The following is a 12095-nucleotide window of genomic DNA, read 5'->3' as shown; positions in this document are numbered from 1 at the left end:
ACGGTTGGATGGCATCACCGACTCAATGGACATGGGTTTAGGTGGACTCCGGGAGTTGGTGATAGACAGGGAGGCTTTGTGTGCTGCGGTTCATGGGGTCGCAAGGAGTCGGACACGACTGAGCGACTGAACTGAACAGAACTATCCCACCTCTGCCTTTTGCAGCTAGCTCCTTTATCATTTGTTTCTACACCGATCCCCAAATGACCTCTGTGTGTCGCTGTTGCGGTAAGCGGTAGGCTGAAACACAACCCGGCCCACGGAGAGGAGGCGCGTCGCTTGAAGCCAAACACGGCGGTGTTATGAATTCCCCCCCACCGAGGGGCGCTACAAGACTTCCGTACAACATGGCGGCGTCCTTGTCACCACGCCTCTTCCAACGATTTACTTCCTGTCATGCGCGGTCATATTTGACCCTTCACCCCGCAAGGACTTCCTTCTTCCTCTTCCGGGGACGGCATCTAGAGGTATGGTTGCTTGTTTCTTCGCTTATCACTACTGCATTTACAATCGGCCGCCATCCGGGGAGTTGCAAGGGCCAGGATCTCTCAGGCAGTTTGTTTACTTAGCATTAGGTGTAAGGGCTTCGGAGGAAGGTTGGTGGTGAGCTGTTCCTCGGATTTTAGCTTTAGACATCCTTCGATCCCGACCTTCGCTTTGGATCAGTGAGTGGCCGGAGCTCAGCACCCCTGGCTTTGCCGCGTTCGCAGTCCAGCGTTCGGAAACAAATGAGTTGTTTCGGATGCTTGAAACTGCGAAATCGCGGAACGTTTTCATATGTTAGGGTCGCGTTTTAACGCCGCGCCGGTAGCTGTGCTCTGGGAGGGCCGAGGAGCGGCATGTCAGGGTCATTTCAAAATGCTTTCTAAGTCTATTAGCAGAGAAAATTAAACGTGTTTTAATTTGGAGTTTTCTGTCTTGGTTTTGGAGAGGCAAACGGCCGGTTCCGTGTCGGCTGACAGTTCCAGTGTAATGTGTGTTTTATTAATATGTTATTTGGGGTGGTTAACTGGAAATTGAGAAGTACAGCTGTCCATCGGTGTTTCGAGGGATTATTCCAGGAACCCGGAGGATTCCAAAATCCCTGGTACTCGAGTCCTTCATATAAAATCCTCCCGTATACTTTAAATCATCTCTAGATTGCTTATAAAACATAATACAATGTGAACAGCTATGTAAATAGTTATAAGCATACAGCGGATTCAACGTTTGCTCTTTGGAACTTGCTGAATTTTTTTTTTCCTTGAATATTTTTGCTCTGCAGTTTGTTGAATCTGTGGATACAGAATTTGCCCGTACAGAGGGCCAGCCAGTTTTAAAACATGGAATCCTCATAAGATACCTTAGTGCAAGGATATCCTGTATAAAAACATACATGGATAATGTGTAAACTGTGATTCCATTTTAAGGTTTGAGTTTGTTTGTTTTTTCTTAACTATTTAGGCATTCAGGATGGTGCAGCGTCTGACATACCGTCGTAGGCTATCCTACAATACAGCCTCTAACAAAACCAGGCTGTAAGTATTTGCAGAATTTAATACAGGTATTGTCATTTATTCTGCGGAATGCTGAGCTGTTGTCTATTCTCTTACTTCCTAGGTCCCGGACCCCTGGTAATAGAATTGTTTACCTTTATACCAAGAAGGTTGGGAAAGCACCAAAATCTGCATGTGGTGTGTGCCCAGGCCGACTTAGAGGGGTAAGTGAACCTTTTGCGATGAGTAACAAGGGTTGCACTTCTGAACATTAATTCCTCCATAAGGGAGTGAGTGAAGGAGAGGTCACCAGTAGGAGGGTGGGGAATTACTAAGGGTTTATGATCCACCAAGCTCCTTGGTGGCTCAGATGGTACAGCATCTGCCCGCAGTGTGGGAGACCTGGGTTCGATCCCTGGGTTGGGAAGATCCTCTGGAGAAGGAAATGGCAACCCACTCCAGTATTCTTGCCTGGAAAATTCCGTGGTCGGAAGAGCCTGGTGGGCTATAGTCCATGGGGTCGCAAAGAGTCAGACATGACTGAGCGACTTCACCACCACCACTTATGATCCAAATCTGAAGAACGTAGGCTTGCTTTTAAAGCCTGTAAGACAAATAGAGTGAAATGCTGTTCGGGTAGATGGTTAATGTTTACACTTCACACTCATGAAATATCAAGGAAAATTTCTGTTAAAGCTTCACAAAATAATCTCAGCGTTTTCTTTATGCAGGTTCGTGCTGTGAGACCAAAAGTTCTCATGAGGTTGTCTAAAACAAAGAAACATGTCAGCCGAGCATATGGTGGTTCCATGTGTGCTAAATGTGTCCGCGACAGGTAAGTAACTGAAACCAGAGGGGCTGTCTTAAACAAGTGTGCGTGTGTGTGTGTGTGTGTGTGTGTGTGTGTGTGGCACTGCATGCTAATCAATAGATTAGTGAGAAGAGTTGCATATTCTAGAGTCCTTCCTTGATTGGAGATAATTGGTGCTGTACAAATTTAAAAGTTATATTAATTATATTCCAGTTAATTTAGGTATGATGTTTTGACATCTTTATGCTATGTAGAAATTAAAAAGTTGAGTCCTGATCTGGTAAGAAGGTTAGGTAGATGATGGGGAGTGGAAAGTCTAAAGATTGTAGAAACAAAACAGCTGGGTATGATTCTAACGTGGTTGGAGCAGAGCATTGTGGGAGATGTTAGGAAAGGTAGAAATGTCACAGGTCAGGAAAGGCCCTATAGGACAGGTTTTTGGCTTGATTCTTACAAATATGGGGATTGATGAGGTTTGAACAGGGCAGGGAAACCTTTGGGGTCCCAGAGACTGAATGTGCCCCAGTGTGGATAGTAAAGGCATTCAACAAAGGATGCATGCTGGGAACAGTTTCTCTACATTGTTAAGGCTAAGGAAATGGTACGTGCATGAACCTGAAGGCTTCATGAGGGTAAAGGGGGTTATTGGGAGATTGTTGGGTCTTGTGGATATGGATGAGGATTGGTAGTGGCGTGTGTGTGTGCTCAGTTGTGTCTGACTATTTGCGACCCTGTGGATTGTAGCCCATCAGGCTCCTCTTTGCATGGAATTTTCCAGACAAGAATACTGGAGTGGGTTGCCGTTCCTTTCTCCAGGTAGTGGCATAGGTAGGAGTAGGGTGTATAAGGATAATACTTACTCAGTGGTTTTTATGATAAACACTGTCAGGGACTTGGTCCAGTGGGGAAGAAGACTCAGAGCTCCCAATGCAGGGGGCCCAGATTCCATCCCTGATTTTGGAGCTGAGATCCTGCATGCCGAGCTGTGCGGCCTTTCCTATTTTAAAAAGAAAAGCTGTCAAAAGTCCATCGGGGAGGTATCAATTTATTTACTTACTTTTGTGGAAAACCCAAGGCTTGTTGCTCAAAGTTTCACAGCTGGTAAGAGGATTCATTCCAGGTTTTATTGAGGCTCTTGCTCTTAATTAACCCCACTGGCTAGGAAATGGCAACCCACTCCGGTATTCTTGCCTGGAGAATCCCATGGACAGAGGAGTTTGGCGCGCTAAGTCCACGGGGTTGCAAAGAGTTGGACACGACTGAGCAACTTCACACACACACAAAGACCTAAGTGGAAAGATTTGAGAGGTGTTGGTCTTTATAAGATAAATTGGTTCAGAGACATGGTTTGCTTCCAGTTTATTCAACTCATTCTGTGAAATGATCTGGCTCAGTCCCTGTACCAAATCTGACCTCACTTTGCTTTTCAAGAGTTAATTTGTAAGGGGAGGTTAGGTGTGTTACATTGATACAAATACAAGCAAAATATATATAACTTAATACAGGAAAATTTAACTATGGTTGAAGTTTGGAGAGGAAATGACATTAAAGTAGCTGAGAATCTGGGGGTGGTATTTGAGGTGGAACCTGAATGCTGGGTAAGTTTTCACAAGAGGTGAAGAGAGTATTGCCGACAGGGATTGAGCATGGTTCAGTCTGACACATTGAGATTCCAGAGGGAATGAGAAATGAAATTGGAAAGGTACATTGGATGAATGGGTCGTGAATTTCAAGGTAGAGGAACTTATTAGCGGTCTTTGGTTCTTGGGCTCTGCTGAGTGTAACCCCATGAGCATATTTATTAAAAATGAAGCCCTAGCTTCTGGAGGTTTGGGTGTAGATCTGTAGCATAGCTTAAAGTATAGCATTCGCTGTGACACTGAGGGAGTCTGTTTTGCTCTGAGTCAGAAGGATATCAACTATTTCTGTAGTGTGATTTCATCTGGGACATCTGAAGGAGTCAGAAACCCCAGGGTTTTGAGGGGAGCCAGGGATCCAATGGGGCGCATGGGGCCTGGGTTTCTGTGGGAGTTAAATGAGTGCTTTATCTCTGGAAGTAGCTTTAACAAATGGTAATAAGGACTTGGCTATTTTGGCACCCCACTCCAGTACTCTCGCCTGGAAAATCCCATGGACAGCGGAGCCTGGTAGGCTGCAGTCCATGGGGTCACGAAGAGTCAGACACGACTGAGCGACTTCACTTTCACTTTTCACTTTCACGCATTGGAGAAGGAAATGGCAACCCACTCCAGTGTTCTTGCCTTGAGAATCCCAGGGATGGGGGAGCCTGGTGGGCTTCCTTCTATGGGGTCGCACAGAGTCGGAAACGACTGAAGCAACTTAGCAGCAATAATAGTGATAAATAAAATGCTTTCCTCTTTCAACTGAGACCCTTGGCAGTGAAAGCTCAGAGTCCTAACCACTGGACCACCAGGAGATTCCCATGAGGTTCCTCCCTAAATGGAAGTTCTAAGACATGTTGACAAATGTAGTAGTTTCATTAGTCTTGAATCCCAGTGATGAAATGAGGTTGTATAAAAATTTCTTTAATTGAGGGATAATTGCTTTACAATGCTGTGTTGGTTTCTGCCATACAACCCTGTGAATCAGCCATAAGTATACATACATCCCCTCCCTCTTCAACCCCCATGCTATGCAGTTTTTTATGAAACTTTTTTTTTAACTAATACTTTCTTTTCTAGGATCAAGCGCGCTTTCCTTATTGAAGAGCAGAAGATCGTTGTGAAAGTATTGAAAGCACAAGCACAGAGTCAGAAAGCTAAATAAAAAATGAACCATTTTTGAGTAATAAAACGCCTCATTCTGTTAACTTCTGTTGTGGTTTGTTAGTGTACAGCTTTGGTTTCTGTGGTTACTGGAGATTCCCCACACATACACTGATTTTTAGTTGATCACTTTTTCTGAAAATAATTGGAGGTCAGTGATTGCTGGAATTTTTTGATGGTACCGCTAGATGACATTAAAATATGGACTATAATGTATTTTCTCCTAGAGGCTATGTCATATTGTTCCTGTTGATAAATAATGTCTCTTTGCATCAGGTGCCAAAGTATTGGAGCTTCAGCATCAGACCTTCCAGTGAATATTCAGGGTTGATTTCCTTTAAGATTGACTGCTCTGATCTTGCTGTCCAAGGGTCTACTCCAGCACCACAGTTTGAAGGCATCAGTTCTTCAGCACACTGCCTCTTTTATTGCCCAGCTCTCACATCCGTACATGACTATTGGAAAAAACATAGCTTTGAGTATATGGACCTTTGTAGGCAAAGTAATACGTGCTTTTTAATACCGTGTCTAGATTTGTCAGCTTTTCTTCCAAAGAGCAGTTGTCTTTTAATTCCACTTCGCTTTAAGGGTGTTCAGATAGTTCAGTCTTTTCTAAGTTTGAAATGTCCACTAGGCTTAAAAAAACTTCATAGATAATTTGGAAAGTATGGAAAAACAGAATGAAATCACCTTCAGTTTCAGCATCAGTTGAATTCAGTCACTCCATCGTGTCTGACATTTTGCAACCCCATGCACCTCAGCACACCAGGCTTCCCTGCCTGTCACCAATTGCTGGAGCTTGCTCAGACTCCTGTCTATGGAGTTGGTGATGCCATCCAACCATCTCATCCTGTCCTCTCCTCTTGCCTTCAATCTTTCCCAGCATCAGGGGCTTTTCCCAGAGTCAGTTTCAGTATACAGATGATTGTTTTTAACAGTTTGATATCTTTCCTCCCATTTTGTTTTCTGTTTATTTTTTAAATTTAGGTGTTTTGTTTTGTTTTGTTTGTTTTTTTTTAGCAGTGCTGTGCAGCTTATGGGATTTTAGTTCCCCATTTGGGGATCCAACTGGAGACCTGGTAGTGGCAGTGCCAAGTCTAACCACTGGACTGCCAGGGAATCCCCAAATCTTAAAAGTTGTGGAACTTCCTGGTGGTCCAGTGATTAAGAATCCACCTTCCAGTGCAGGGGATGCAGTTCAATCTCTGGTCTGGAAAACCAAGATCCCACGTGCCGAGGGGCAAGTAGAGAGCCCTCTGCAACTAAAGACAGCCCAGGTGCTTGCGAAAGATAGCCGGCTCAAGGGCAATGAAGACCCAATGCCGCCAAAAAAAAAAAAAAAATTATAAGCATATTATATGTGTAAATATTCAACCCTTTCCCGCCACTTAACCCCTGTGAGCATATTTCTTTCAAAGTAATTATTTAAGTGACTACATATGCCATCAAATCTATGTAGCATGATGTCAATAGTTGCTTTCATTTGAGCATTTGGGCTTGCCAGGTTTTCTCTGTTTTAACACTTGTGTGCATTTTTATACAGATTGCTATTTCATTTATGCCCATCTTTTTTTTAATTCATAAACTTGGACTGGAATACAGTACTTCACTAGTCAACTTTAATTATTAGGGTTACAGTGATGCTTCCTAAGGTTCCTAGGTCAGGCTGCCGTAACAAATTACCATACACTGGGTGACTTAAATGTCAGACATTGATTTCTCATATTTCTGGAGACTGCTACTGGGAAGTCCAATTGAAGGTGCTGGCAGATTGTTCTTGGTGAGGACCCCTGCTCTTCGCAGTAGGTCAATGGCTGTTTTCTTGCGTCTTCACATGATGGGCAGGGGAGAGGGAAGAAAGCTCCCTTCTGCCTTTGCTTGCGTGCCTGCTCAGCTGTTTGGGACACTCGACGGTAGCCCGCCAGGCTCCTCTGCCCGTGGGATTCTCCAGCCAAGAATACTGGAGTGGGTTGCTATTTCCTTTTCCAGGGGATCTTCCCGACCCAGGGATTGAACCTGTGTCTCCTGCGTCTCCTGCGTCGGCACGTGGATTCTTTGGCACTGAGCCACTTGGGAGGTCCTCACAAACCTGGGGGAAGCACAAGCATGCAGTCCCCAAGACGGGACGTGAACTGTGCCTGACTGGTGACCATTTTTTCACCTGTCTCAGCCTCCCACACCACCACTCAGAGTTCATCTCGTGATGTGTAGACACAGAAGAGCCAAGACTGGTGTGAACATAGTATCGACTCCATGCAAATGACCAAAATGGACTCTGCACTGTTCTGGGTTTTGATTTTGTAAAGAAGATGAAGCTTTTATTAAATCCAGTTCTGTGTGTGTGACTTAAAGTACTCTTGACAGGCTCCTAAAAAGACATGTGAATGTAGTCAGTGGTTTCTTTTTAAAGTCTAGTATTTCTCCTTCCATTGAATTGCTTGTAAATTCTATTAGAAGGATTGGGATGGGGGTTGGGAGTTCTTTCACCCTTAAAAGCAGAAAGTCTCCATATGTTTAGATAAATAAATCAAGTTCATCTTCAGCAGTGCCAATGGCATACCTACAGTTTTTACACTAGTGACTTGTGACTTGGGCTCCCAGAATTTTAATAGTCAGGGCTATGTCTAGCTTTACCTGTCAACTGTCTTACCACATCAATTAAAGTCGTATACAGTTCCTGTAGAGTAAGACTGTGAAGCAGAGCTGAACATTCTGATTTTTCCTGGGAGTTAGATGACTTACTGCCAGTAAGAGTCCTATAGTTATTCGATATTACCAATAGAACCACTGGAGTGTGGATCCAGCTTACTCCAGCTGTGTGAGTCAGTTGTGTGCATCTCTTTCCAGCTCTGTGTTCAGTGATGTCAGTTTGGTGCCTTGAGATTGGTATGGAAGGAGTATTTACACTTGGGAAATCAGCAGGTGCTACAAAATTCTTTTTCCCCTTCCAAGGAGCTTGATGTTTATATCACCAGCAAGTCACTGGATATTATTCAAATTAGAGTCTATTATCACAAGTTAGGTATAATTTTGTTGGTACCAGGAGCTCTCTATATATATGGTAAATGTTTTGACTATTATTTGCCCTTAAATTTTTTTGTAATAAATTAAATCTAAAAATATTCTGAAATTTGATTTTATAAATAACAGTGAGTCTTTTATTGAATCCAGTTCTGTGAATATGGAGAAAAACAGAATTTAAAATCTTGAAACACTGAAAGTTTCATCTCTTTTAACAATGATAAACACTTTATTTGAAACCAAGAGTAGAAAAGTTAGGACTCTGTGAGTTTCCTTTTTTAAGGATGATATCCACAATAATTCTGGATCAAAAGATACTTTCTGGTTTCCAAGATATTAGCTAGTCAATAATTTTGAGTAAATCTTAAATGTTTCTGGTTAATTTGAAGGATTATGTAAATATTTTGACATATATTTATATTACTTTATAACTTGTTTCAGATTTCATTCATTCATTCAACAAATATTGATGAGAAACTAAATTATGTTCCAGGAACAATGTTGCTGGGTTAATACAATTGTCAACAAGCAAACTCTTCCCCTATTCTCATGGTTACATGGGGGACTTGGTTAAATGAGGATAAAAATATGTTTTTAATTGCACACATTAGAATAAAAACCAAAAAGAAGTACCCAGCACTGTGAAACCATGTAAGAAAGGAACCTCACTGGGAGTGAAGCCAGGCTTTTCAGAGGAAGTCCCATTTAAGCTCAGAGCAAAATGTTAGCTGAGTGACAAGAAGGGAGAACATTCCAGATGTAAGAACCAACATGTCCAAATGCCCTAAGTCAGGAAACAATTTATATTAAAAAAAAAAAAACATAAAAACAATACATGCAACGCAATTCATTCTCAATATTTAGAGCTCAGTAAATCTAATGTGTGTGAGCAAATTGTTAATCACCGGGAAGGAGCATCCGTGTTAGCACATAGCTTTAAGTCCACCTGTCCCCACAGTCAAAAGATCTGTGACACCTTTTCCTTCCTAAGTGACACCAGTGAAGGAAAAGCTTTCCAAAACTGTTTATTTCAGTTAGGAGCAAAGACACTCCTGTGCATCGGAGCATATTTAAATTATGCTATCCCCTAGATAATTTAGGCATCAACCTACTATTAAGGAGAAAAAGCAGCAAAATTATTGACTCAATTCCCCTGATATTCACTCAGCTTTTATATTCCTTGGCCTGTGCAAATAGCCTCAGGGCTATGCCCTCTTTCTCTCTCTCTCTTTCTGTCTTTGGTTGGAAATAAGTTTACAGCTTAACATGCCTATCGAACAAACGGTCTTAAAGAAAATCCAAATGTTTACTACATTTTACAGTAAGTTCTGTAAAGACTTTGTAAACCACGTCGTCTCTGTTGCAGCTGCTCAGCTTTACCAATAGAGTGTGGAAGCAGCCATGGTCAGTACTGAAATGAATGGTCATGGCTGTGTTCCAGTAGAGTTTTATTTACAAAACTGATGTTGGGTCACAGGTGGCCTGCAAGCTGTAAATTGTGGACCTTCCCTGCTCTACATGACTCCTGCTACCAGCTACAGCTGCCAGCTGACCAGCTACATGAGAAACCTCAAGCAAGACCAGCAGGAAACTGCCTGGTTGAATCTAATCAACCCAAAGGACAGTGAGAAAAAAATAAAACAATTGTTCTATCACACTAAATGTTAAGGTTGGTTATACAACACTATACCACTGAAACAGTTCAATGGCCTTTAAATATTTTTTTTTTTTGCTTGTATATTCCGTAAAGAATTTTGAAAAGCTATACAGAACCTCGCACGTTTTTAGATTATTATCCAAAAATTTTCATTATAAATTTAAAATCATTGCAAAGGATATCATTTTCAACATAGTAAGGGTAAGAATACACAGCAGCCTTTTTTTTTTTTAAAGGAATAAGCTCTTTTAACAATTGGAAGTTTTATAGTCTTCCTTCTTCTTGATTTGTATTACCATTCCATTTCCTCTATGGAATTTTAAACCATGTTTTCATGTTGGAAGTCTTTTCCTGATTGGTAATTCCACAATTCTGTCTCTAAGAAAGAAAAAGCAAACGAGAGAAGTGTGGAGTCTTAACACCCATTTGTCCTCTGGATAAAGCAAAGCATCACTGCTTTTTCAACCCTGTTCTCTTTACTTTGCTTTCAAGGACTCTCTCTCAAGCATGATTCATTTGACAATTTGGGGAGTTAAAAGAGGTGAGGATGTTAAAATGGCCGCCACCCGCCCGCCCCCCCCCTCCACCCCCCACCTCCCCACCACCCAACCCTGTTCTATTGGGTTGGCCAAAAATTTCATTCAGGTTTTTCTGTAACACCTCATGAAAAAATACAAAGAAACTTTCTGGCCAACCCAATATCTGAATTCAGGTCATCCCAATGTCGGCCAGGATATCCTGCTCCAATATCAAACATCGCCCTTGTGGGTAAGTCAGGGAAAGATACAAGGCCTATGACCGCTGTGCTTCAGCCACTGGATGGGGCTCGAGGGTGAATATGATAACATGGTGCCTTCCAGGAGCTTGTAGTTTAGCTTTTTAGTTCAGCCACTTATGATTCTTGGGTAATAAGTTTAAATCAGTGGTTCAAACTGGAATGACACCTATGAGGCATTTTGTCGGGGGATTGACATATTCTGTAATGTACAGGACAGTCCTGCTCAACAAACCATCCTGAGTCCTATGTGACTCTCCAGTACCCAATCAGATTTTTGTGTAGGTGAGAAACCTGCTTACTATAATCTCAACCTTGGTAAACACCATTTGAATATAAACAAAATTTTTTTGCATCGTTTTAATAAATTCTAAAATTTCTGGGAATGCACTATGTCAAACCAGGGAGATTATATTTCTCTTCCAAACATTATCTGGAGAAATTTAACATTTTGGAAAAAAGAAATAGCAACGAATAAAGGTTTAAACTTTTGCAAGGGAAGGTTCACAATTTTTAGACAAAACTGTAAATGTATGGGTGAATGTATTGGTTTATATTTTTTCTTAAATCTTCGATTCTGGATATTGTTTTCACAAAATCTGATTAACAATAAGTTAATTTGCGGCTTAATGTATAAACTGATCACGTTCTGAAAAGAGCACCATGATTTCTAAGCGCTTTGCTCTCTGAGCAAGTTAGAGAATTACTCTGGCAATTAAGAGACTCCAAAGTGTTTTCAGTACACTGGTGTTTAGAGAGTTCTCTTTGATGGCATGAAGAACTGGCATCAATTCATTCAACAAATATTAACTCTGCACTGGTGTGTGCAGGCACTAAGCCAGTGCTTACCCTGGGAAGAGTTTCTGGAGTCTCTCATTTGTTTCCCTTACCCCTGTTTCCACGTATGCAGGTGTGTGGCTTGGAGTATTCGACAAAATTTCATAGTTTTCACAAGTGTTGTTATGTGAACTTGAGAAGCTGCTTAAATTCTCTTGAGTCTCTGCTTTATGAGTCTTCAAGTGTTAGTCGCTCAGTTGTGTCTGATTCTTTGCAACCCTGAGGACTGTAGCCCGCCAGGATGCTCTTGTCAATAGAATTTCCCAGGCAAGAAAACTGGAATGGGTAGCCATACCCTTCTCTAGCGGGATCTTCCTAAATCAGGGATCGAACCCGGGTCTCCTGCAATGCAGACAGATTCTTTACTGTGTGAGTCACCAATGAGTATAAAAATACTCCACTTCCAAAAGTTATAAAGAACTTGGTTTCTAGCAGGGAATTAACAAACATTAGTTCTGGGTCCCTTTCCACCTCTCTTCAAAACCTAACCTCATTTCTGTAGTAATTAGTGATGTTGAGAATCTTTTCATGTATAGTGCAGGAAGCTCAGCTTGGTGCTCTGTGATGACCTAGATAGGTGGGGGGCATTCATCTAGGGATTGGGAGGAAGGTCCCAAAAGGAAGGGATATATGTATACCTGTAGCTGATACTGGCTTCCCTGGTGGCTCAGATGGTAAAGAATCTGCCTGCAATGCAGGAGACTTGGGTTTGATCCCTGGATTGGGAAGATCC

The 12095-nt window shown here is 42.0% G+C and overlaps 1 protein-coding gene across 3 annotated transcripts; it reads left to right on the top strand.

Moving 5' to 3' along the window:
- The first annotated feature begins 406 nt into the window (after window positions 1-406).
- RPL34 (ribosomal protein L34) lies at window positions 407-5100 on the top strand. 3 transcript variants are annotated; one of them, XM_004009631.5, is made up of 5 exons: window positions 407-467; window positions 1444-1517; window positions 1600-1699; window positions 2207-2310; window positions 4989-5100. In XM_004009631.5, the coding sequence occupies exons 2-5, from the start codon at window positions 1453-1455 to the stop codon at window positions 5071-5073; spliced, it is 354 nt and encodes a 117-aa protein (XP_004009680.1). In that variant the 5' UTR covers window positions 407-467; window positions 1444-1452; the 3' UTR covers window positions 5074-5100. The 3 variants fall into 3 exon arrangements, with proteins under 3 accessions (XP_004009680.1, XP_042107078.1, XP_004009681.1); XM_042251144.2 differs by having other exon boundaries at window positions 444-596; XM_004009632.5 differs by having other exon boundaries at window positions 444-665.
- The last annotated feature ends 6995 nt before the right edge of the window (window positions 5101-12095 follow it).

Source organism: Ovis aries, chromosome 6 (genome assembly GCF_016772045.2).
Source record: "Ovis aries strain OAR_USU_Benz2616 breed Rambouillet chromosome 6, ARS-UI_Ramb_v3.0, whole genome shotgun sequence".
Lineage (NCBI taxonomy): Eukaryota > Metazoa > Chordata > Mammalia > Artiodactyla > Bovidae > Ovis > Ovis aries.
This window is presented reverse-complemented; position numbering and strand designations above follow the sequence as displayed.

What these genes read in the sequence shown, in the direction of transcription:
- RPL34 (XM_004009631.5), top strand. Translation starts at nt 1,453, where the DNA reads ATGGTGCAGCGTCTGACATACCGTCGTAGGCTATCCTACAATACAGCC. An exon ending in GCCCAGGCCGACTTAGAGGG is followed by an intron (nt 1,700 to 2,206) that starts GTAAGTGAACCT and finishes TTCTTTATGCAG; the next exon opens with GTTCGTGCTGTGAGACCAAA. An exon ending in GCTAAATGTGTCCGCGACAG is followed by an intron (nt 2,311 to 4,988) that starts GTAAGTAACTGA and finishes TTTCTTTTCTAG; the next exon opens with GATCAAGCGCGCTTTCCTTA.